Here is a 25,878-nt window from a genome sequence, read left to right on the forward strand (position 1 = left end):
AATGCCCCCTAGCTCAGTGAGCTGTGTTACATTTTACGCATCAGAGTTTTGCAGTGTATTGGATGTGGAAATGAAGGCTAATGTCAGGGCTTCTCCCTCTTGTTGATCAACTTTAGATTTTTTTCTGTAAAATTAATGAACCAGTCTGGTAGTGAGAAACCAAGAAACATGCCTTTTTTCTTTAATAAGAAAATGATTGTTACAAATATTGATAATGCCCTTATATGTTACAACTGGTGCATTTCTCTTTTGCCAAATGGCTGCACCTTTAAGATACAACTGCAAGTGCTCAGCTCTGCAAAAACTTGGACACCATTTCTGAGGGCACAAGAGCTTCATGAAATGGCAAGTAACACAGCTTGCATGAAGGAGAGATTCTTTCTGCAGAGGCCACAAGAGCTCTGGAGTTGAACATGCCATTAATGGCCAAATCTCTCTAGAATTTGGGTCTGCTGTTCTGAATTTGCCTGTTTGAACCAATCGGTTTGGTGATGGTGATGGTTGAATTGGGTCTATGAATGGTCGTTGTTCTCACTGGCTGTCCACTCAAAGAGGTTGTCCTTTGCTGAGATGACCTGTAACATGAGAAGTTAAAATGACAATTTTTTCAGACCTGGAAGTGCACTTTCTGAAACCATTCATGTAATGCCATGGGACAGTAATGGAACAAACCTCTGAAAAGTGTTCTTTTGGATAGCAGATTGCAATCTTGCTCGACTGCAAATCAGAATTAGACAGATTCAGAAATAGCAATTTCAATTTATGATCGTAATTTCAAGAGTAACAATTACCTGTTAGCCTCCATCCTGGCTTTTTTCAGTATAGGACTCTTGTAGTTGGAATTGGATAGACTGCTAGGTCCACCACCTGCAAAAACACATAGATCTTAGATTAACACTGGAAGGAATATAGAGTTGCAGGCCAAAATTCAGCAGAAACAGAAACAGGAAATCACCTCCAAAGAAACTTCTTTTGCTGCTTGGAGGCACCTTTGAACAAAGTTTAATTTGTTTGCTTTGTTTCTCTGCATAAAATTTAGATGAAAGTATAAGTGATACTTTTATGGTACTGACAATGGGCTAAAGACTATAAAAAGTCAAGACTGCCATATGCAGTATTCTCCAATTCAAACTGGGCTGAGTTGGTCAAGCACAACTGAATTTAAAACCATGATAAGAAATCTATTTACCAGCTTTCTCTGCCTGGAACTTCTTTGTGATTTTCTCGAGCATCCTGTCTTCAACTTCCTTTTGCCTCTCTGTTTTTGCCTGCAAAGTTACAGGTACAAGTAACTACAGGATGAAGGCAATCCATTTTAACAGATAAAACCCCCAGTGTAGCTTCTAAGCTTCACCCAGTTTTTCCTCTTTTGAGCAAATATGTTGCCATGTATTGATAACCTTTACTAAAAAGAGTATGGGCACCTTCACACATCAGTTTCCTAATTCTAGTTCCCTTGCTGACCATTTTCAGGTCCTCCAAGGCAATGAAAAGTGCGAGCAAATGAAGAAAGAACAGTGTTTTACCTTGAAGAGCTCCTTCCATGTGTAACGTGCTTTTCCTTTTGCCTCCTTCATTCTCTTGATAACTAGGTTTGTATGGTCCTCGCCAAATTCCTTCTGATAGAACCGCCTCCACAGAGGATCGGTTATCGGGCTAAGATCCATCTGTTCCAACAAACCCAGCCACACACAATCACAGTCGAATTCCCAAGAAAAGATTTGAGAACATTGCAGGGCTATTTACCGACCTGTGTGCGGTTCTCGATACGGGTGAGCTGCTCCAGCGTGCAGTGCGGCAGGATGCGCTTGAGCAGCTCCGTCTCGATGCCGTCGACGTGGCCCACGTAGCGGAGGTTGTCGATGACCTTCTGGACGCAGAGGTCCACCAGGCTCCGAGGCTTCCTCCCAGACTCCATCGTCTCCCTGCCAGAAACAACACCACAACCACTCGCTATATCCAGGAACTTCTCAGATTCTATCCTTTTTTTCCCCTCGCAAGCTGCAAAATTGGCCGCACCGCGCACCGGAGAGGAGCAATTCAACCAATCGATCTTGCGCCGCCGGAGACGAAGACGACGAATATTTTAATCGGCCGAACCAGGGACGCGGACAGAGGTACGGATCGGATTAGCAAGAACCCGCCATGAAGCAACCGAATCCGGAACGAACTGGTGGACAGGAGGAAAGATTTAGATTGGATTCGTCGCTCGCGGCAGCTGCAAAAGATTATCAAGAGATCCTACTACTAAATAAATCCTATAGAAGATGACTCGTTGACTTGTAGACGAAGGAAAAAAGATCCACCGAAGCGTGGCGGGGAGCCTTACCGAGGAAACAGATCGATTCCGAGACCGGATGGGCGTCCTCCCCTCCGAGAAGGAGCAGATTTGGGGAGGGAGGAGGACGGCGCGAGGAGGAAGAAGAGCAGCTGTTCGTTGTCGTGGGTGGTTCGGCTCGGTCGGCGTGCGGATGCGTGGGTGGGGCGGGCCATGGACCTGGCTAACCAGGTTGGCCGGCCCAGAAGAACACGGGAGTTTGCGGGCTAATTTACTTAGCTGCGTGTCGGCCTAAATTTGAAAACAGCCCATGTAGCTCAAAAATTCTCAGAAAAATCGAAGAGTGGAAAAATCACTTTCTTAAAAAAACATATATATATATATATGTATATTTTTCTAGCCTTTCAACTTGTTCATAATTGTTTAGTCCGAGGAACCAACAATACAGAGATGATCTGTAGCTGGAGTTGGGTCTTATAGCTTGAGCTTGCAGATTCTTCTCAGGCCCGCGTTGGGATGGTCAGCTCAGCTGTTGGGTTGTTGCTGCATGCCTGCATCGATCTTGTTATCTAGAAAACGGTCAGAGGTGGAGTACGTACCAGCGTAATGAATCTCATTAGCTAAAAGAAAAAAGATTACGTAAAAAAACACACTAAAAAGTGTTCATTCATTGCCACGTACAAAAACAAGACAAAATTTCCATTGCCGGGATTTGAACCCGGGTGTCACCTGGGTGAAAGCCAGGTATCCTAACCGGACTAGATGGCAATGGAACTAGTTTGAGTGTTCTACGGTTCCAATTTAGTCTATGTGAGTGTTCTACGGTTCCAATTTAGTCTATGCAAATTATAGGTCGTTTTGATTTTTCTACATGCATAGATATTATTATGCATCTAGACATAGGGTATATCAAGTGCATAATAAAATATATAAATCTAATAAAGCTAAAACGACCTATAATTTGGAATGGAGGGAGTGCTATTTATTATCCTCTCTCTCTCAGGCAATAGAGCAACTTTCGCTCAGCAAAATTTTCAATTTACTTGTTTCCAGCTTACAGTTATTAGTAAAGAAAAATCCATGTCGAACTGCACCAAACTGAGGCTGATACAATAGTTAAAAGAAATCATACAATTAATCTGTAAATAAAGTTTCCTTTAGTCTTAAATATGTGCTTGCGATGAATGTAGCTGATTTGTTGATACGTACAACCCTAATTATTAGCTTGATAGAACAAAAGAGGTTATAAGTCCACATGCTCTCCTATGCCCAACCCAAGATTCGGTTATAATTACAATGTTGTGACGTAGAGATAGTATAATATGTGTCAGATCCGGACCTTGGAGATATAATATTTTTTAATTAGACGTCACGTATATAGGGATATTAAGAAGTATGCATGCACGCCTACCTAAGTCATCTAGTCAGTAAGCTTTGACTTTGTCACGATTGATCTTAGCAAATAGTCCCACAAGTTAAAGTCCAAGGGGGCCGACGCCCCCACCTATGCACCTTGATTGGCGGTGCAAACCAACTAGTGGTTGTAGGGCGGTCCCTCACGGACCAACGTTTTGTGAGGCACTACAACATCATGCAGAGAAATTCATCATGAATTACATGGTTTGTTATAGCGAGATAAGCCTCCATCCTACAAACCAAAGCGAACCAGCAATGAGGTGATGGGAAAGCCGCCGCCCCTTGTTCGCTCATTTGCAACCAACACTACTACCAAAGATGATGATAACGATCATGAATTGCAAATCTACATTGAAGTCTACGCCAGGCCTGCATCAAGTAAGCACATGAACTCTAACAAAGCTCAAGAGCTTCCTCCTCATCCACCAAGGCAATTGAGAACTAAAACCTCTATAATGTAGGTGTTATATCTATATCTCTAAGTTCTACACCTGGCATCTACGCATGGAGTGAATATATGACTACATAAGCTAATTATTATGTAAAAATTATTCCTTATTCATAAACTTCATGGGTTACTTCGGTAATGAATTCTCCCTTTTTATTATGGAACTATCCAGTCATTCGTGGACAAATATCTAGCTTAGCTATTTTATTATTAAAAATAATAACTAATTAAATAGGCAACCAATGCGTTCTTTATATTAAACAATTTAATATTAAACCATTCTTAATCGCTAGTTTTATTTCACTGTTTTCTTGCCATCTTGAACAGAATAAAATCGTGAAAAAACCCATACAATGCAAAGTATCATTTTGTGATTTCATAGGGTAGACATAGCATTTAACTCATGCATAATGTGTAAAGCACTTAATTGTACACGAAATCGGTTCAATAGATATGTGAAAGAGTTTTATTATGTTGGAAACCATATGAGCCGAGTTTTTATTTGTCAGTTTCTCTCTATTTAGAACTTCAATATTGCCGTATCATCATATTTGCTTACGTGTGACATTATTACGAAGAATCAAACTCCCACATGTTGTACATGGATATTATTGTGCCCAATTCAATTCGTCCGAATACTACCTCGTTGGAACAGTAATCCGACTAACTGCTCGTCGATCCAATCTTCTTCTTCAGATTAATCCGACGAAACTGATTCCTGATCTCTCATGCCTCGGACTCGGAGTCGAGCGCGAGCTGACTCCGAGCGCTTTCACCAAGCTCAGCAGGTTCTCATGCGACGACCCACCACGGCCGGCGGTGGCCTCCGCCTCCGCCTTCCACCTCGCCGCGCTCCTCCGGATCCCCTCGCTCTCCATCACCCCGTCGACGTGCCCGGCGACCTGCTCCCTCCTCACCTCGGCGTCCAGCCGGAGCCCCACGCCCCACACCTCGCACGCGTACTTGCAGATGGTGAACTGGTCCGCGAACACCGGCCAGCACACCATCGGCACGCCGGCGGCGAGCCCCTCGCACGTCGAGTTCCACCCGTTGTGCGTCACGAAGCACCCCACGGCGGGGTGCCGCAGCACCCGCTCCTGCGGGCACCACGTCGCCAGGCGACCCCGCGCCGCCGTCCCCGCGAGGAACGCCGGCGGCAGCGCGGCCGGCCCACCGACGGCGCCGGGGACGAGGTCCTCCCTCACGACCCACAGGAACGGGCGGCTCGTCGCCGCGAGGCCCCACGCGAATTCGGCGAGCTGGGCGGCGGTGAGCACGGTCAGGCTGCCGAAGTTGGCGTACACGACGGAGCCCGGGTCCTGCGCGTCCAGCCACGCCAGGCACTCGGTGTCGTGCTTCCACAGGCTCAGGTCGATCGAGTCCGAGTCGCCGCCGCCGGCGTCTTCGTCCCCGTCGCCGTCGTGGCGGTGGCGGAGCAGGGTGCCCAGCGGCCCGACGGTGTAGATGCGCGGGTACTCGGCGCGGAGGGCAGCGAGGACGTCGGGCTCGAGGGCGTCGAAGGTGTTGATGATGAGGGCGCCGGCCTTGGTGCAGTTGTTGGCCTCCGTGATGTTGAACCAGAGGCCGAAGTCGTCGGGGTCGGTGGTGCGGACGAAGCTCGAGACGTCGCCGAGGCTGATCGGCGGCATGCCGGGGATCCAGTCGATGATCGTCTTCTCCAGGTAGCCGTTCGTCAAGGAGCTCTCATCTGCAAGATGAGAAAAAGACGAGCGAGTCGATACACACATTGACGTTAATTTGGTTAAGTTGCTAGCTTGCTTGAGTAATTAGTACGTCTTAGTTTGAATTGAACTAAAACAATATAGATTATATTAATGCGTGTGTAGTTGCATCCATGCGGGTTGCATTTAGTAGTTATAAGAGTGAATAATTTTTAAAATGTGTTTAGACATTGATTAGGATTTGGTGTTTTAGAGCTTTTCACGAGCTCCTCTCGGATAAGCTCCAAATGAAAGGGTGGCTGGAAAAAAAAGCTGTCTGCAAGCATATTTTATTTACATTGGTGCTATTAGGCCACCTAAACATCCGCCAGTACAGATGCACCCTATCTATACTGGCGGGTGTTAGGTCGCCTGCCAGCACATACCTATCTCTGCTTGCGGGTGTTTGCGGGTTGGCTCTGGCACCTTTGTACTGGCCGGTGCCCGCCAGCCCGCTAGCACCTTCCATGTGGCAAATCTTTTTCTAGCATAGTATTTCCTAAGAATGTTCCAGATTTTTTTTGCAATTATTCTCAATTTCCTAGAGCGAAATCCATTTATCATGTTATACATTATTTTTTCGTATGCCTGTCTTAAGTTTATTAATAGTTCAAAAATAATTTTGCTAATTCAGTTTGAGAAAGTTTTTACTGTGTGTGGCCAAAATGGTTTTTACTTGAACAGAGAGTTTAAGTGTAGTGTATGTAGAGAAGGAGCACGTAGGACCAATATAATGACCTCTGCAAGCATAATATTTTTTTTTTGAAGGAAACAGGAGGGGGAGCCCCCTACTGAATTATTGCAAAAAAGAAAAGAGTTTAAAAGCAGTACAAATCAGACCCAAGGCTTAAAGAAAGAAAAACAAACAAAGGAAGTACAAAAGAAGGGAATTCGTTAAGGTCGGAGCATAATCACGTGTGCTTAGTAGAATTTGAAACCAATAAAGGCATCTGTGTACACGACACAAGACTTTTACTTTATGCTGCAAAGCAAGTTGCTCTCAGAAAATTGAAGTACAAGCAACTGGCCAATAAGATATTATTAATATAGTAAACTTGCATTGATCCAAGAAAAATGATTAGTTTTGACAGTCAGCAGAAAGAAGAATAGCTATACCATGTTGCAGTTGCACAACAGACAACAGAGCAGTGAAGTCAACCCACCACTCCTAGATCCTACTTCAAAATGTAGCACAGCATTTGCAAATCGTCTGATCACGAATTTCGTTTTGATGTTTGAATTTGAATACAGGAATGAACATAGGGCTGACTCGTAGATTTATTTATGAAAGAAAATCATGTTTGGCACTCTAGCTTTAGTTACAGTTTGGAAACTAAATTTAAAAAATGTAAATTAAACTCACAATATTGACCCAGTGAAATCATACCCTACCTTTTTTACTTTTTTTTTCATTTTAACGTAGAAGATGTTTGGATAGAGAAAAATTATGGCAACACTATTTATAATTCAATTTAAATTGACAACATCCCAGTGAAAATCTTCCTCTGCCTTATTTTTACTTTTCTTTTTAATTTCACCTAGCTAGAAGATGTTTGGATAGAGAAAAATTACCGCAACGCTATTTATAATTCAATTTAACTTTAGCAGAGTCCCAGTGAGGAGCGTCGAGTACCTTTGAGTGGCAGGTAGCCCCTCTCCTTGAGCTCCCGGAGCCTCATGTGGCCCATGAGCGCCGCCGCGCTGCCGCCCCAGAGCACCATGCTGGGGACGCCAAGGTCCCTCGCCACCTCCAGTGCGAAACTCATCAGCGCCGTCGGCAGCACGCACGTCACTGGCGGCACGTCGCCGCCGCCAACGCGGAGCCGCGCGACGAGGTCCCTCAGCGGCGCCGCGCCGTGGTGGACGGTGGCCCTGGACAGGCCGAGGTCGTAGTCCTGCGCGCCCCGGTCGGCGTCGAGCAGCCCGTCCGGGATGGTCTCGATCCGGAACCCCTCGCGGGCGCCGGCGGTCACGGCGCCGTCGCCGCCGCCGGCGGCGGCCTCCGCGCGGCGGAGGTTGTGCTCGGTGACCACGAAGGTGATGAAGACGCCGCCGCGGCGGAGGAGCTGGGCCAGCTGCAGCGCCGGGTTGATGTTGCCGGAGCCCGGGTACGGCACCACCACGGCGTGCGGCCTCGCCATGCTCGCTCGCTCTTGTTGGTGCTCTTGCACGTACACTTGGGCTCAGTTGTTCTTCTGTGTGCTTATCTCGCCATGGATCAGAATTAACAAATATATGGCACGTTGGAGAGGGAGATCTATGGCCCGTCCCGCGACCGCGAGTCCCGACGCATTTGGCGGGTTAGAGGATCATGTGCTGGTGGGAGGTATACGCGGGATCGAGAGATACCGTTGTACAAGGAGGATTATGATCCAAGGGCAGTATAGTAAAAAATTATTATAGAACCACTATATGATCACAAATAATCTCAAATAAGCTATCTAAGACTTACTTATTTTAGATTATTTATGGTCCTAATGTGGTTCCAAGATGATCTTTTACCATAATACTCATGACCTATAATTCAGCTTATATAATCTACTAGGTGGATTATAATCTTAAACAAACAGGACCTAAACGCTCTATATATTTCATATATTTACATCTCACAGCTAGGTCAGACTAAATAATGGAGTTCGACTACCAACTACGTTGATCATGTATATAGTTTTGGACTACGTAGAAACTTCATAATCAACAATAGGACCATGAATATAATGTGCATGTTGATGTTTGACTGCAACTATATCTTAAACATTTGTGGTTTCCAACACTTAATGTATATATTGTACACATTTTTCAAAGTTACGCTACCACAGAAGAGGTCATCACCTCCGACCTCAAATCCTTTATCACCGCCGTTTTGGTGACCCGTCAGGGTCGGCGGTGATGACTTTTATTATCATAATCGGATTTGAAACTAGCGGTGATAAGCATCAGGAAAAAAAAAGAAATTCGGCCCGATGCTGCTCCTCAAGTGCTACAGCATCCAGAGCGCCGCTGCCTCGTGGCTCGGTGCCGCTCCACCCCACGCCGCCGTCTCGCGGCCTGGTTCCTTTCCACTCACGGCGCCGCGTCCATCACTTCCGCGTCCAGCACTGCGTTGCTCCCCCACACGCCGCCGTCTCGCAGCCTGATGCGCTCCATCCCACGCCACCGCATTCGGCCCGCAGCTCCTCCACTATGATTGCCGCATCCGACGTGCTCCTCCACCGGGAACCGCTGTGTCGCGTCCTAGCACTCCTCCCCCGCACGCTACCTCCTCCGACCTTGCCCTAGCGCTACCTCCACATCTTGCCCCGCCGTCGCTCCTCGTTGCTAGTGAGGGGTGAGTGGAGGGGGGAGGGGAGAGGCAACAGAGAGGACCCAGCTGACCATCATCGTCAGCGACTGAGCAGAGATCGGGGAGATGGAGAGAGTGAAACACAAGAAGAGAGGAAGAGTGAAGGAGAGAAGCGGAGGAAGGATAGATGTGGATAAGAGTGAGAAGAGAGAAGCGGATGGGAAGATGGGGAGAAGACCAAATAAAAGTTAAGAGGAGAGAGATGAGCGGATGCGAGATCGGTCAAAATCAGAGTTGAGAACAATTTTGGGTCCAGAGGCTATATCACCGCCAAATTTAGTTACGAACTGGCGGTGATACTTTCACTGCCAGTTTTAATCACCAACCGGCGATGCAAAGTACCATCACCACTGATTTTAACTGCTGTTGCCCCTATTAGCTCAACTGGTGGTGATAGCCCATTGGTGAAACCTATTTCTGTAGTAGTGTTACCTCTATGACATTGTAATATTTTTGGCTCTGACACTAAGTATTACAGCAATCCATCGACGTCATCTTGAATCGCTCCTATGAAACAATATTGATAAAATGTAACTAGTAACCGTGAAATTTTATGAGATGGACAAGATATTCAATTTCTTTTCACGATCAAATAGGCTTCCTCTATTATAGAGGAGCTGAATGCATTACATTCCCTTTTCTTAGAGGGAACTAGAACATTTTTGTGTCGAGGTCGATCCAGCCGGGAAAATGAAAGAGCAACTTTGCCGGCCCAATGAGTGTGGGTCGCGGCATGACGAAGGCCCACAGTTTGAGAGGCGGCGGCAAGCCCAACGTTTCTTCTTCCCCGAAAAACAAACCAGTGAAACCACACAAGCAACTGCTAGGCACGCGGCACCAAAGGAGCGACGGCGCCGACGTGCCTGACTGCCTGCAACGTCGGCTTTCCCTTTCGTGGTCACTGGGTCACCGCCAGCGGCTGCCTCCTTCAGTCCTCCTGCCGGGTGATGGTGCTGGGCCATATGTGGCGCTGGCCCGCAGCGCAGGCGGGACGCACACCAACTGCTCGACGTAATGGGTCAACGATTCAAATAGCCGCGCCCGGGTTTCTGAGAAGGTTGGATTACTTTGCTTGCCTTGTCTTGGTTTCGTACATTCTTGGAACTGACTAAATTCTCTCCAGTACGATTCAGAACTACCACACAACTCCACAATACAGTTTTCCCCCTTCAAGGATAAACAGACACTTGTGAAGGAGGCAATCAATTCCACCTTGTTCAACTTATTCGAATCATCTAGAACATTGTAGTGAACATGTTTTCTATTAGGCTACGACATCGATTCTTTTCAAACATTGTTGCCTAATTCACCTCCTCCCCCTCTTAAGCTACGAGCACCGATTCCTTTCAAACATATTTTCCATGAACTAGAAAGCCACTTGTGCACCATTCCGTGGTTCAAGAATAATGTTCAGAAACAGTCTTATATATTACTCGATAATACAGCACAACACAATACACTTGATAGTTACATATTTTTATTTCCCAACAGCATCCGCGACCAACCGCTGGGTGCACACAATACGTTTATTTGAGCTAATGACAATACTTACTTTATGGTTCTGTCCTGACTTCCATTATTTAGGTACATCACCATGGTCTCAAACATGACCGGTTATTATTTCATTTGTACTAAGTACAATATAGCCCATAGTTTGCTTATATGGTTGTACATACCACCACGGCACCACTGGGCAAGCTTCATTCTGGTATTGGCTCCACGAAGAGTAGCTTTATCATTTCTTGGAGTATTTCCGAAGTAGTAAATGCGTCGCATTGCTTGTACATGTAAACTGCAGTTCTTGATAAGTCGAGCACTGTTCGTCGCACGACCTTTGGTTGATCTTCCAGCACGAGGGATCCTTGTATCATATCCTTCCATGAATCTTCACTGAGTTGTTTTATCTTTTTATATGCATCTTGCATTGTTGTTCCGTGCTCCTTCATGTAACACTGGATACTGGAGGGGCTATGGTCCCCTGTTTGCTCACGCTGTGAACATGTGGGCAGTGGAAAACGGCATCAAGTTCGTTACTGTAACAACTATAAGTTAATCTTCCAAATTATATAATAAACTTATATTTATATTCTGCTTCACTAAAATTGTAAAGTAGATGATGTTATGAATCTAGTCCATGAACTGAACACAGTCCATGAAAGAGGAACTGGAGGTTAAAATGAATTCATATTTACTGTTCTTTGCATAAATTAAACTTGTATTAAGGATAGGAAAATACCTGAGTTGATACAAGATCATTAGCGAGCCGTACAAATATAGCAAAAGACTTGAAAAATTGCGGGTAGCTCAAAATCCACTCGAAGACCTCCTTTGTTATTATGTCCCCCATTCCAACAAATGCAGCACATGTTAGCGCAGCGGATCCAACGCTTTCCATTGTTACTTGAAGGTGCTCGCTCATTGATGGCACATAATTTTCTTCACGCCATTTTAGTTCTTTGCAGTATAGATGAACTAAATGCTTAATCTATATGAGATATGAAAATGAGTTGAGTCATTTTAAATCCTGATAAAGCTGCCAATATGGAAGGCTTGAAATAGGATTTAATTGAATTGAAGGTATTTGCATTCTGCACAATATGTCATGCTTGTACATGGCCTATGTTTGGAACAACTTTATTGATTGCCATATTTGTGCCGGAATACAGTACACCATAATCCTTTTACCAAAAAAAAAGTTTTAGGACAACTTACAAACCCACATGTATTCATCTAAGAGACAATTGAATAAACTTGTGACCGAGAAAACATCATGCATAACGAGCTCCAGTTTTGATATTTGGCTAATAAATTTATCTACCTTATATTCAGTTTGTTGTAAAGTATATCATCTATCTCGTATTCAGTTTGTTGTCAAGTATCTTCAACTTTTGCTTTTCATATCAGTAGCATAATCTTAGGCACCCTTAGGGGCAAGTGTGTGTGTTGTATGACTATTTTGGCCTTTCTCCTATCTTAATGCAATGATATGCAATTCTCTTGCATATTCGAGAAAAAATATTAGTAGCATAATTCTATTTGAAAAAATATATATGCCATTTGTACAGCTAAATCATTGTGATCTGCCTGGACAGTGCTTGGTCCTAGGATATGTACTATAACTTTGAAGGCGTGTATTTATAAACAATCAACTATGTCATAAGATCAAATAGAGTACTTGCCCTTTCTTTTAGGTAAAACACAAGGTAGCTTTTCTCTGGTCCTAACTCATCCTCAAATGATATAAATGTCTCCAGTAGACATAAGTAGAAACCCTTCACGTATTCAGGCAGCAGATGTACTGCACTTTCGTCCCACCTGCATCATATAATGTCTGGACTTATTTTCCTGCTGTAAAATGGTATTAAATCTACAAGAAAAAAAATTCTATACAAATGAGCACCAAATAAATTTCCCCCTCAATTTTCTCTAATAAGGTTACTTTCAATAATAATAATAATAGTGACATTGCCCACTCTCATCATATTTTCATCCTAACATTATCCTCGCTTTTCTAAAAGAATCCAACTTTTTTCTATACACCATGAACAATAGGTTTCGGTATTGTTGCTAATGTGAGGCCATGCTTGTTTCAGCTTATAGATTGTAGATTGCACCTTGCAGGTCGTTACAATATGAAAACTGAAACAAATAAGTCCCAAATTGTAAGAATCAACAGGCCAGATTGTTATACAAGCTACAATCCATAATCTACAAAATGAAACAAACATCACCTAGTCTATTTGATGTTTTCTCTTCTTTTCTTCCTTGAATATTATAAACTTATTCTTAATTTGTGAAGTGCAAAGTTTAATTTGTTTTATACTTTATATTCTGACGCAACTCTTAAACATTTTTATTACATGACATTTTATTGTGATGCAAAGCACATGGCACACCACGCCTAGCTAGCTGTACATAAGTACAATAAGGCTGGCATGTCTTCGAAATATGTCTCTAGCACGTGTGATTCCATCAGATTCATAGCGAAAGACTTCACTTTCCTTCTTTTCATGTGTAGGCAAATCAATTTTGCAAACTAGTGTGTATGTAGTATTTAATTTGTGTGATACTTTTAATATTGAAACCATCGGACTGGATCAGGAAGGTTTATACCTGTAAATGGCCTCAGCAATTTGCATACACTCTTCATTGGTGCCATATGTGTCAAATATATCATCAAGTATTGTAACAATGGCTGTGGTCTTCGTAAGTACAATTCGAGAAAGAGAGCATGTTGGATAATAGCAAGCATTGTTCATCCAGAAATACAGTTCAACAATTCTATCTCGAACAAAACTCAACTTGGATTTGGCATGGATATCCTTCCACCACCTTCCATGGAAACATAAGTCAATTCATATTTTATAAGAACCATATATTTCAAACTGCGATGAAAACAAACTTACATCATGCATTCTTTTATTTCTTGACAGAAATCAAGTTGCTGAAGGTTAAAATTCAATTTTGCAAACTTCAATACGACTTCATTTCTTGTAGACTCCTTTTCATAAATGGGTATGTAGTTTCTTGCCTCTATGATTCCAACCTTTTTAAAAAGAGGTATATCAAGGGAAGAAGACACCTCCGTTGCCAATGGTGATTTTAAATGTTGAAGGGCATCTTGGAGGCGACATGTAGTGTAAGAGATTGCTTCATCAAGTACTTTCTCATCACGTGTCCTCAAATAAGCTGCATTATATAGGCTTAGCAAACTCCTTGTATCAGCATCAACAAAGTTTCCATCTTTTGTTATAAATTTTAGAAATACATCTGCACAATTTGATTTATAATAAATATTATTAGTCATATTTCAATGTCAAAACTAATAAAAAACTGTCCAATCAGTTTTGACACAAGAAGTCCTTATTACCTGATGACACATTGTAACCATTCTTCCGCAGAAGGTAAAACCTCAGTGAAACTAAATTCAGGTCCTTTTCATCGTAACAATCCGAGTTGTAAACACCGTGCAACAGCTCGTCTATCTCGCTCTCGTAGTAGCTATCCAGTCCAAGTCGTTGCAATGTGATTATAAGGTTCAATGTCTCTGGTAACTCTTTTGGGCTCTTTAGTATTTCCCTAACCTTTTCTCTTAACACGCCAGCCCGTTCTTTCATGCTTTCACTCTACAAAGGACAATAAGTTCCAAGTAAATTCCATTGATGCATGCAATGTAACTAAGCGTGTTCCTGTTCCATATCATCAAGAGAGTGCGACGCAATTGTTACCTGAGGTGCTGTTGGCGGCTGGTATGTCAGGAAGAAATCACCCCAGATGCTCGGGTGGAACTTGGTGTAATTTCGCAGCCCCTCAGCGTCGCTGGAATGAAGCAGTGCAGGAGGAGACGACGACGGCATCTTCCTCAAATCTCAATGCTCTTATGTTTTCCTTGCTAATGTTTGGTAGATTTCATTGTGCCTATATGTTTGTGGCTTGCAGAGGTATTTATAGGCGATGCAGCCAAGCCATGATTTCTCTCATCTCGTGAGAGCCAGGACGAAGCCAACCCTGAGTAACCTAGTCATTCACTACTGGGAAACGACCTTTCATCCAGCATCTTAGTACCGGTTGGATTTTGACCGGTACTAATATGAGCATTAGTACCGAGTCTAAAGAATAGGTCCCCGTGAGCCCCTTTAGTACCGGTTGGGAGCTCTAACCGGTACTAAATGTCACCCATTAGTACCGGGTGGAGCCCCAACCGGTACTAAAAGGGGGTCACCCATCCCTACTCCTCTGCCTAACCCATCTTATCTTCTCACCCAGCCCTCTCCCTCGGTCTCCATCTTATCTGGCCCTCTCCTCCACCCTCTCCCTGGCCCCCTCCCTCTCCCTCTCCTTTCACCAGCCCCCTCCCTCTCTCCCTCTCCCGCCGTCGCTCCCTCTCCCCGGCCCCCCTCTCTCCCTCTCCTGCTGCCCCTCCCCTCCCCCCTTCGCTCGCCCCTTGCTCGTGGCAGTGAGGAGCGGCGGCAGCGCACGGGCTGGTGGATGCGGCGGCAGCGCTGGTGGCTGCGGCAGTGGGAGGACGCGGCGGGCGTCGGTGGGAGGGATTGGTCTCGGGCGGCGGCGGGGGGCTCGGGCGGGTGCGGCAGCGAGCTCAGGGCGGCGGGGTGGGATTCCTTTTTATTTTTTAACATCCTTTAGTACCGGTTATTTCACCCGATATTAAAGGATCCCTTAGTACCAGAGTAGTTACGAAACCGGTACTAAAAGGGATTCTCAACTAGCATTGATGGAGCTTTCCCTAGCAGTGGTTGAGCTTTGCCTAGCAGCGTGGTTGTCCTGCGTGCACGAGTAACTTGTGGTTTGTGTGTCTTCCGACCGTCCGTGGTGTACATGTTCTTGACAGGTTGCGCTGACAGCTGGGTGTTGTCTCCGATCGATCCGAGCGAGGGTAAGCCACTCATGCACGTTACGCAATTAACATGTTGTTAACATGAGTGCTATATGCGTATTCGAGGTGACGGCTACAAATTCGATGACGCTAATAACAATTATCTCGGCACTGTTAACGGAATGAGAATTCGCTGCATTTCTATCCACCCATTGTCGAGACGCTTTTCCAAAACATGGTCCCCGTCACACGGACCATCACACTCCAATCAACACCCCACGGCTGCATCAAGACGTTACGATAACTTACTTGAAGTCTACTACTCGTGCTTCAACAAATCTTTTGCTAGGTCTTATGACAAGTATAGTGAGATTTTTTCTCGAACTATTTATCGTTGTTGATTTTTTCTTGCAACGTTTGACCATTCGTCTTATTCAAAAATTTATTGCAAACATACGAAAGATAAGTCATACTTAAAATACTTCTAATGGTAAAGTAAATCGATCACAAAGAAAATACATGATATTTACATAATTTTTTTTGAATAAGATGAATAGTCAAATGTTGTGATAAAAAATCAACAACGACAAACATGTTGATACAGAGGAAGTAGCATGCTAGTGTACCCTCAATCTTTATATACTATATTCCGACAACTTATTGGAGGCAGATCTATTTCGGTTCGAGACCCCAATCCATCCAGCTTTAATTTTATAGGGAGCATAAACAGGCATAAATGTTTGTCACAGCTGCGGAGGAACTACATGTCTACATCAAAAGTCAGCCACGAACTCTAGCTAGCTTATCCATACTCAGGTCTGAAAAAAGAGTTTCAAAGCTGGTTCATGTCATAATTAAACCGCCGGTGAAGAGTCCATTATCACCGCTGGCCTGGTAAACAAACCGACGGTGATGAGAAAGCATCAGCGCCGACCTTTATCCGTCGGACCTCCTAACCGGCGGTGATGAGAGGTTGAGGGCCGGTGGCGATGAGCGGCTGTGGAGTAGTGCACTGACTGGGTCACCCATACAAGCAAGCATTCCATCCACTTTCATCATGTAAGGCCAGCTGTTGACGAGTTAGCTGCTGAATGCCATGCCGTTCCTAGTTTTCCACAATGTCCAAAAGCTCTCCTGCATCAACAAAATAAGATAAAAGTCAGCACACAAAGTTTAATTTATGAGGTCTCAGTTTTAACGAATTAATAACATTAATCTTTGAAGTAAAGTATCCATTGTACCAATATTTAAGCATATAAGAAGATTAATCTCCTCTCGAATGTCCATCGTCACAGTAATAGTGTCACACCCGGTTTGAAAACAAAACCAAGTGCTACATCATTAGTGAATAACACTTACAGTATCACGCAAAAAGATACAAAGACTTACAAGACTATCAGAGAAACACACCTTAAACCTTAGAAACGGAGACTCCAAACTTCACAAGCACTCGACTGGGGGTTGCGTACGCCTAGAACTCAGCATCATCTTCACAATTTCATAGCAGCTTCTTCTTCTGAGCAGCAGTAAGCAAGGGTGAGTACACTTATGGTTGGTACTCAGTAAGGCCACAGGAACTAACCGGAATAACGATTTAATCCATCTTCAAGTTTAATTAATCATGTGAGGATCCAGGCCGCTCTTAACCATGATGTAACACCCAAAATTCCATCACAATGCAATGTAAGCAACTTGGTCTAGCTTTCTCTCTCTAAGGACTAAATAAAGCATTTTAATTAAATTTACGGTCTTAAATAATTAAAGAGCACTTGAAATAATTTTAGAAGCAATAAGTGCTTGGTAGAGTTTTTTTTTCTTTTCTCTTTTATTTTGGCTTTTGGTTTGAATGCTTGCTTTTGAATTTCAAAAGAATTTGAATTTGATTTTGAAAACTTCAACTCTTTTCAAATTCTCAAAACCCTCCACCTCTCTTTCCTCTCCTTGGGCCAAAATCCCTCCTCTCTCTTTCAGCCCGCAGGGCCTTTTTTTCCCCTTCCCTCTTCCAGTCGCTTTGGGCCCATTCCCCGCCGGCCCATCTCCTTCCCCCCCCCCGTCTTTTCTCCTTGCGCCGGCCTAGCCCCCTTCCTTTTTCTCTGAGCCGCCACCTCCCTCCTTTCCTCCACCAGCCGGCCCAAACTGGCCCAACTGGCCAGCTCCTCCATCTCCCACCTCCAGGTGCCTGAAGCGCACGGCGCACGCACGGCGCCCGCCCGTGCGCCGCCGGCCTCCCCGGCCCCCTCGCCTCCCGGCGTCTCTCGGCCTCCTGAGCCCCTCCACGACCTTGCGACGTCTCCTCTCCCCCACTCCCGGCCTCAAATTGTCGCCCCCTCTTTTGCTCTCCCCGGAAACGGCCGCACAAAGCTTCAAGGCCATTAATGGCTGGCCGGCTCTCGATCTCTCCCGGGAGCCCCTTCCGCTCCTCCCGGGGCCTACAAAGGTCGCCATCAACCTCACCCGGAGTTCCTCTTTCCGTTTTGCCACTCACTGCCACCCTCCTTGCTTTCCCGCGCCGCCGTCCAATTTCGCCGCCGCCCGAAACTTCTTGTACGCCACCCAAGCGCCTGCTTCCTCCAACTCGCCACCGACGGTGAAGTTTCCTCTTTGCTCGCCTCTCTCTTCCCCTCGCCTGCACCGGTTCCCTTCCCCGCCACGCCAAGGGCGCCAGCGAGCCACCGGTCGTGCGCCACCCCTCCCTGTGCAAGCCTGGCGCAAGGTTGAAGAAAGGATAGGGCTGCTCCTAAACTCTCTGTTATTTCTTTTCTTTAATTCTTGTGTCTTACCAACCTTACAAATAACCTCCTGCAAAACTTGTATACTTTCATCTTAACCCGAGCCATGTGATCTTGCATATGTAACCTTGTTCTTTTCTGTAATTACATGTTCTGTTCAGTATATCTTTCTAAGATAGTGTTTGGTTCGTGCTAAGGTAATGTAAACGTAAAGGGAATTAGATTACAGTGTATTTAAAGGTGGAATAGGTGATTGCCCTCTTTGTTTGGTTGCACTCTAGTAACGTAATCAGATTACTGTGTGGATGCTATATCTGATTACGGTGGGGGAGGAGGGGTAACAAGCTTGTATATATATTTTTTAGGTAAGGGATTCGATTACAGTGTCAATTGATTACAAACCACCGCAACCAAACATATGTAATGGGATTCGTTACCTTTAGTAATCATATTACGTTACATTTGAGCCAACCAAACACTACCTAAAATTCTTTGCTAGCCCCTGAAGTATATAGTTAATTCTATTTTAGCCCCTGAACCTTGTTTATCTCGTATCTTCATCGTTTTAAATTTAATTCCAGCGATTCTCGCGCTCACGCGATCGTCTCTACATGAACGTTAGTTTTAGGAGTTTGTTGTAAGCCTTTGCATATGTTTGTTGTACTGTTTTACTCATTCTTTGTTTTCTTGCCTTGTGTGATCGTGTAGACGACGTGACGTTCGCGGAGGAGCAAGTTCAGGAGCAGCCACCGTTCGAAGAAGAGTACCCCCAGTTTGCCGAGGAAGGCAAGTGGTATTCTCCCCCTGCATGTTCTTTTTGTCCCAATAATATCATGATTAAACACTTTATTTATTTCTTGTATGTGCATAAATTTGACGGGAATACCTATTAAGAACTTACCTAGTTTTAATCCTTATTCCTTGAAAACCTGTTTAATCATGTTGGGTAGACTTGCTAGTCGCTTAATTTGGGTTGGTAATGTTCTAATAATGAGAAGAATGTTAATCATGTTTTATATATGTTGCTATACCTGTTTAATTGCAAGAACACTTGTTTTAATCGGAACATGGAGAACCACCCAAGAAAATAGTACAACCACCACATCACATGGCTCTGATCTTAGCCGAATAATTAGGCATGTGGTTAGCTGGTGGCTTTACCGAAAGGGCAAGGAGGGGGAAGGTGTTGGGTGCACGATCCGGAGCAGTAGCCTTCACTAAGGTGCTGTCTCAATAACGGGTTGTCGTCCGCATCGCTACTGAAACTCTAGCGGGCTACTAGTTACCTGCGTGTCTTTGTAAAGGCTTCGTAGTGGACCCCCCAGCCACTCACCAAAGGAAGTGTTTAAGGGATTTGCAAACCCGGGCGACACGCGGGACCATGAGTTGTGGGTAAAGTGTACAACCTCTGCAGAGTGTAAACTGATATATCAGCCGTGCTCACGGTTAAGAGCGGCTTGGACCCTCACATGATAAATGAACTTAAAGATGAGAATTAACTGTGTTACCTTTACCTTTGGGTTAATGCTAATGCTTTATGCTCAAGTGGGTTGGTATAAACTTACATCTAGTAATTAGGTGCAGCTAAATAAAATTTGACCAACTAAAATGCTAACCGCTTAAAGCCTTGAGCCATTCCTTGTGAGCCTTGCATGTTTCCCCCACTTGCTGAGTACCAACCATAAGTGTACTCATCCTTGCCCAAACGCTGTTCAGAAGCTTGTGACGACGTGGAGTTCTTCGACGACTTCGAGGAGTTTTAGGCAGGCGTTCACCAGTCAAGCCTGTGGAGAAGCTGCGCTGTGTGTGCGTGCGTTTAAGTTATCGGTGAACGATTAAAGACCTTCGTGTCTATCACGCTGAGTGTAATAAAGTTCCTACTGGTTTATGTACGTTTTTGAGCACTGTCTTTGATGTATTCACTGATGATGTCAACATATGTGTGAGAACGGATCCTGGCACACATATGCGATGCATTCGGTTTTGTTCAGAAACCGGGTGTGACACGTGAGCACGATTGATATATCAGTTTACACTCTGCAAAGGTTGTACATCTTTACTCACAAGTCGCGTAAAAGTTCAAAGAACTTTGAACCCAACCATGCGGTGCTAGCTAGGCACCATACCACACTTCCGAGGTGTGATTGCATAGGGACGCTATGAGGCCTTTACAAAGATTCGCTAATAAGAAGTAGTCCGCTAAGGTTTCCGGATCGGTAGCAGGATATAACAACACCCTAGTGGGCACAGTGTCTTAGCGAAGCCCACTCCCCAAAAGAGCGGGTGCTATATCCCATATACCACCGCCCCTCTTGCCCTTTTGGTAAGACCGCTTCAAACTAGAGTTTCTAATTAATTAGCCAAGACCAGAGCCATGATAGTTCTTGTGGTTGCACTATTTTCCTAGGTGGTTCTCCATGTTCCAATTAATATTATCATGATATTATGAACAAAGCATAGGTAGAAGGATGGTTAGGGACACTTGCCTTTCTTCAACGTAAAGTTACTCTTACTGCTCTTCAGATCTTGCTTTCTTGAAACTAATCTTCAAAGCTTCCGAGCAGCGATCCTTCTAATCGAAGCAAACACCGGCACAAACATCCAAGCAAACAAACAAGTCAAACTAAGAACAATACACCAAAATAAAAGAAAGGCTTAAAAAGAGCGTACTGAAGGAGAAGGCTCGATCTAAGGTCACGCAAACGCAGAAAATGCTGAGATCGGAACTATCGAGAAGTTTGATGTATCAAAGAAATAAAAAGACTATATGCTTGATCCATTTTAATTAAATAAAATATGGACATAGATTATTTCATAGAAATACCCTATTTGGAATTAAGAAAGTTGCATTTAATCATTGAAAATGCGGTAACCTTAATCATATTTTATTTGTAAATATTAAAGTATGGATTATGTCAATTTAACAATTAACTTTAGAAACTCAAAGCATGTATAAGACATCTAATCGAATAACTTTGTATTTCGTGTTCAACTAAACATGTTATTATTGAAAATGCATTTATGATATCATTAAGCATCTTAACTTTATTTATGAAAACCGATATATAACCTAGATATCTTTTATTTAGAAAAGCTAGTTATAATTAGGAATTAACCAATTAAACCTTAGTTTATGGAAACCGGGATAGAACCTATTTAACTTGTATTTATAAAACTAATTGAATAAGAATTAGTCCAATTAATATTGATTATGAAAAACCGGTGTAAATCCTACTTAAATTCTTGTTAAGAAAAGACATTCAAATAGTCATTAATCAAATTAATATTAAATTTATTTTTAAAGACCTGCAATGGTGGACAACATCATTACTAACGTGTTTATGCTGTTATGAACCTAACGCATCTTGAAGCCTCTGCGCACGTCTCGGGGAAGAAGGAGGAGAAGGAGGAGACGAAGGAGATGAAGGAGGAGGAGGAGGAGGAGGAGAAGAAGAGCATGGGATCTTGAGAGTTTCGATCGGTAGGAGTACTCCTAGCTATAACTATATGCTGTAGAGGTTAACGAGTCTTGTCGTCCGTCTCGTCGGTGGCGATCGATCGAGCCTGAGCTAGCGTGTTAGGGCCGGGTCGTCGCCACCCACTGTCAGGTCGATCAAGTAGTGGCTAGAACCGGTGTAGCTGGCTGCACCTCTCGATCGACGGGAGAGAAAGAAGTTTTCAAGTCTTTCTACGTGTGTGTGTCTTCATGTAAGCTCAAGTATGTCAGTGTCGTTTGTGACTCTGTTTGGCATTGTACATGTTTGTTTTAGCGCGCTACTCGATGTCAACGTACATACAGCTAGCACGTCTACTGGCTACTGAGGTTGGCTTTTAGTCCAGCAGCGATCTCTGATCTGTGCACTATAGCACTGTCGTCATCTGCGTGTTACTGTTGCATGACTGCAGAAGTTGACGACCTCGCCATCTGCTACAGTGCGTTTTTGGCCGTGTTATCATTAACGCTGAAGAAAACTCATCCACCCCCTCTGGGCCACCAATATCACTGTACAATGGCAGAACGCCATTTTCAATTGTGACCTCACGAGCGAAGGATGGTGATTAGCGGTCGAGAAGCAAGCAATACTCTAACAGACTCTCCGTCACCTTCCGATTTGCCAAACTTTCATTTATACTTAACTTAGCTAATTTACCTTACCATAGTATGGGGCTCACGTGCAGTAATTGACGGAATGAGAAGTGCAAAATAGAAAAGCTGTTGTAGTAAAATAGAGAGGTTGTTGGAGTGGACGACGAGTGCGGATTTTTAAAGAAAGAACTAGCTATTGGGATTTGGAGAGTGGAAAATGGATAGTATGTTGGAATAAGCAACTCAACGTAAAGATGAATCTTTTTGCCATAGAGAGTTAAATGGAGAGAAAAATAGGTAGTCTATTGGAAATGTTCTTACTCGGCAAAATCTGCTGTCATCAAACTTCGTTTGGCCCTACATCAGGGCCTCGGTTTTGCATGAATGAAACGCTCTAGTTCACAGGCCAGGATTATAACTTCCATCCATGCCTGAGATGAACAGGAGCCGACGCTCAAATGAACTAAAAAGCTGCTAAAACCAAATTCTTTTGGTTACACTGGTTCCCAAGAACCGGAGGAGCTGGAGGCTTGGAGCCCTACCAAATGGTGTCTAAATCAATGGGACACTACTACAGTTTGCTCATTATCAAGTGCTAGAAATGGACGCACGGACCACGGATCACGAGTGCTAGAAATGGACGCACGGACCACGGATCACGGGCTGGAGTGAGTAGTTGCCGACCACAAACGAAGTATGCAAAACATATTCCCTCTTAGGGCGACGAGAAGCTGTCGACGGAAATGTCAGCAAGATCCGTTCAGTTCCTTCGATTGGCGCAGGAGAACTCACATGATCGGTCGGGTGGGTCGGGGTATACCTTTTATACTGCTACGGTGCTACCCTACTGTGCAACTCTTGTCGTCTCTTTAACTATTCGTGCTTTGACTTTTGTAGCCCCGCTGCCTCCAAGAATAGAGTTTTCAGCAATAGATGCAATTGAAGATTAGCAGTAGATCATCAGCATCGTTAATCGCCCTGCTCCTCTGTAACAATCTAGTCGCTTCCATGAGGAAATGTAGAGCGATTTGCGTAACGTCTACTGCTAATCTTCCAGTTGGGACTGACGAGAAAGGCTATCAGAGGCTCAGAGCACAGCACCCTTTTTGTTTGGTTGCTGCCTTTCCGCCAGCCAGGAGCAGATAAAAACATTTGCCGTTTGGCGGCTAACGCTGGCGTTGGTTAAGCTCTCGTTATCTTGCCATCACAAGCGTCGTGTACGGACCAAGAGAGAAGCTCGCGGCCGGGGCAAATTAAAGGAAAAATCTGTCGCGATTAAACTCGCTTTCGCTCCCGTAGTTGCACCAAAACCGTGGTCTGCGCTCCACTTCCCGGGGCTCGAGCGCTACCTGAAGCTGACGCGCCGAAAAGGAAAGGAAAAGAAAAGAAAAGAAACACTAGATCGCTACACAATTAATGAACTTGCCCTAGAAATGATTAGATGCATAGTTGGGTGCGATTGTGGACGCTTGCTTCAGCTTTCTCTTCCTTGCCACGTGGAATCGGGTTACAGCAACAACATATACCATTCTCATGATATTATGAACAAAGCATAGGTAGAAGGATGGTTAGGGATACTTGCCTTTCTCCAACGTAAAGTTACTCTTACAGATCTTGCTTTCTTGAAACTCTTAATCTTCAAAGCTTCCGAGCAGCAATCCTTCTAATCGAAGCAAACACCAGCACAAACATCCAAGCAAACAAACAAGTACAACTAAGAACAATACACCAAAATAAAAAAAGGCTTAAAAAGAGCGTATTGAAGGAGAAGGCTCGATCTAAGGTCACGCAAACGCAGGAAATGCTGAGATCGGAACTATTGAGAAGTTTGATGTATCAAAGAAATAAAAAGACTATATGCTTGATCTATTTTAATTAAATAAAATATGGACATAGATTATTTCATAGAAATACCTTATTTGGAATTAAGAAAGTTACATTTAATCATTGAAAATAGCGGTAACCTTAATCATATTTTATTTGTAAATATTAAAGTACGGATTATGCCAATTTAACAATTAACTTTAGAAACTCAAAGCATGTATAAGACATCTAATCAAATAACTTTGTATTTCGTGTTCAACTAAACATGTTATTATTGAAAATGCATTTATGATATCATTAAGCATCTTAACTTTATTTATGAAAACCGATATATAACCTAGATATCTTTTATTTAGAAAAGCTAGTTATAATTAGGAATTAACCAATTAAACCTTAGTTTATGGAAACTGGGATAGAACCTAGTTAACTTGTATTTATAAAACTAATTAAATAAGAATTATTTAAATTAATATTGATTATGAAAAACCGGTGTAAATCCTACTTAAATTCTTATTAAGAAAAGACATTCAAATAGTCATTAATCAAATTAATATTAAATTTATTTTTAAAGACTTGCAATGGTGGACAACATCATTACTAGCGTGTAATTTATGCTGTTATGAACCTAACGCATCTTGAACGAGGTTAAACGGAGCTAAAACGTGGAATCTACGGGTTAAACAACGTCCTAAGGACTAAAACGCGATTAACCGTAGACTACAGGGGTTAGTAGAGAAGATACCTTATACACAGGGAATAGAGCATGTGAAAAGATGAAAGCTCGGGGTTAGATCTGCAAAAGGGTCAAGGCTTGGATTAGATTGCAAGGAACTGAAAGTTACAGGGGTTATCTGAAGATGTTCAAAAACATAGAGAAAGATATAGATTTACAGGATTCTTCAGGGGCTAGATTGCGAGATGACCTTATCTTCTTCTTCTTCCCTTGGTTCTTCACTGGCTTCTTCCGTCCGCTCACAGTGGTGACCGGGAGGGGGCCTCCGGCCGGCGGCGGCCGGGCCAGGGGGATGTGCGGGATGTGCAGGGCGGCGGCCGGCAGTGAAGCGTCGGCGCACCAACAAGACGGCAGGGGCGAGGGCCGGGGCAGGCGGCGGTGGACGGCGATGCAGGGGCGTTGGCGCGGCGGTGCAAAGAAGCAGCAGCAGGAGGCCTGAGGAGGCGCGGGCGCTTTATAGGGGTGGAGGAAGGGAGTTGAGGCAGCTCAGTGGAGGAGCAAAGGGGTCGGCGGCCATTAATGGAGGCCGGAGATGGGAGGGCCGTTACTGGCGCAAGGAAGTGAAACGAGGGGGCGGCGGCTCTCGTGCGCGTGGGAGGAGACGGTGCGGCGCAGGGATCTGAGGGGGCGCGCTGGAGCTAAAGGGGCGCGGGACGCCTGCGTCGTGGCGGCGCAATGGAGCGGGTCACCGCCTGGCCGGAGGTGAGGGACGACCCCAACAGGTGGGCCCTACCTATCGGTGAGAGGGAGAGAGGGGGGAGCTGATGGGCCGGGCCGGAGAGAAGAAAACCGGCGGCCTGCTGTTGTTTGGGCCGGAGAAATAAAAAGGGAAAGAGGCCTGGTGGGTTGGCTGAAAGGAACGGCCGGTGTAAAAGAAGATAGGGAGAGAGGAGGCGGTTGAGCCGGCAGGAAAGGGGAAGAGGAGGCCGGCCTGCTGGGCTGTCGTGGGTCGGGTCTAAGGTTCG

The 25,878-nt window shown here is 44.4% G+C and overlaps 3 protein-coding genes and 2 long non-coding RNA genes across 6 annotated transcripts; all 5 read right to left on the reverse strand.

Moving 5' to 3' along the window:
* Nucleotides 1–152: 152 nt before the first annotated feature.
* LOC117859702 (uncharacterized) lies at nucleotides 153–2,495 on the reverse strand. 2 transcript variants are annotated; one of them, XM_034742867.2, is made up of 9 exons: nucleotides 2,330–2,495; nucleotides 2,020–2,170; nucleotides 1,751–1,925; nucleotides 1,527–1,667; nucleotides 1,190–1,268; nucleotides 956–1,024; nucleotides 792–867; nucleotides 673–717; nucleotides 153–575 (listed from the first exon to the last, which is right to left on the reverse strand). In XM_034742867.2, the coding sequence occupies exons 3-9, from the start codon at nucleotides 1,916–1,918 to the stop codon at nucleotides 437–439; spliced, it is 717 nt and encodes a 238-aa protein (XP_034598758.1). In that variant the 5' UTR covers nucleotides 1,919–1,925; nucleotides 2,020–2,170; nucleotides 2,330–2,495; the 3' UTR covers nucleotides 153–436. The 2 variants fall into 2 exon arrangements, with proteins under 2 accessions (XP_034598758.1, XP_034598760.1); XM_034742869.2 differs by having other exon boundaries at nucleotides 1,751–2,218; nucleotides 2,330–2,494.
* A 2,095-nt stretch (nucleotides 2,496–4,590) lies between these two features.
* On the reverse strand, nucleotides 4,591–8,155 carry LOC117861462 (7-deoxyloganetin glucosyltransferase). The gene is made up of 2 exons (XM_034745031.2): nucleotides 7,497–8,155; nucleotides 4,591–5,850 (listed from the first exon to the last, which is right to left on the reverse strand). Exons 1-2 carry the CDS (start codon nucleotides 8,002–8,004, stop codon nucleotides 4,835–4,837), a joined length of 1,524 nt encoding a protein of 507 aa, XP_034600922.1. The 5' UTR covers nucleotides 8,005–8,155; the 3' UTR covers nucleotides 4,591–4,834.
* Nucleotides 8,156–10,615: 2,460 nt separating this feature from the next.
* LOC117860174 (sesquithujene synthase A) lies at nucleotides 10,616–14,702 on the reverse strand. Its single transcript, XM_034743426.2, has 7 exons — nucleotides 14,435–14,702; nucleotides 14,077–14,332; nucleotides 13,613–13,976; nucleotides 13,320–13,538; nucleotides 12,386–12,521; nucleotides 11,443–11,691; nucleotides 10,616–11,197 (listed from the first exon to the last, which is right to left on the reverse strand). Exons 1-7 carry the CDS (start codon nucleotides 14,561–14,563, stop codon nucleotides 10,907–10,909), a joined length of 1,644 nt encoding a protein of 547 aa, XP_034599317.1. The 5' UTR covers nucleotides 14,564–14,702; the 3' UTR covers nucleotides 10,616–10,906.
* Nucleotides 14,703–16,056: 1,354 nt separating this feature from the next.
* On the reverse strand, nucleotides 16,057–17,566 carry LOC117860160 (uncharacterized). The gene is made up of 2 exons (XR_004641388.2): nucleotides 16,951–17,566; nucleotides 16,057–16,674 (listed from the first exon to the last, which is right to left on the reverse strand). It is a non-coding gene; the product is annotated as an uncharacterized lncRNA (long non-coding RNA).
* Nucleotides 17,567–21,470: 3,904 nt separating this feature from the next.
* LOC117860161 (uncharacterized) lies at nucleotides 21,471–25,610 on the reverse strand. The gene is made up of 3 exons (XR_004641389.2): nucleotides 25,104–25,610; nucleotides 24,923–24,973; nucleotides 21,471–24,019 (listed from the first exon to the last, which is right to left on the reverse strand). It is a non-coding gene; the product is annotated as an uncharacterized lncRNA (long non-coding RNA).
* Between the last annotated feature and the right edge of the window lie 268 nt (nucleotides 25,611–25,878).

The sequence above is a fragment of the Setaria viridis genome, chromosome 6 (genome assembly GCF_005286985.2).
Source record: "Setaria viridis chromosome 6, Setaria_viridis_v4.0, whole genome shotgun sequence".
NCBI classification, from domain to species: domain Eukaryota; kingdom Viridiplantae; phylum Streptophyta; class Magnoliopsida; order Poales; family Poaceae; genus Setaria; species Setaria viridis.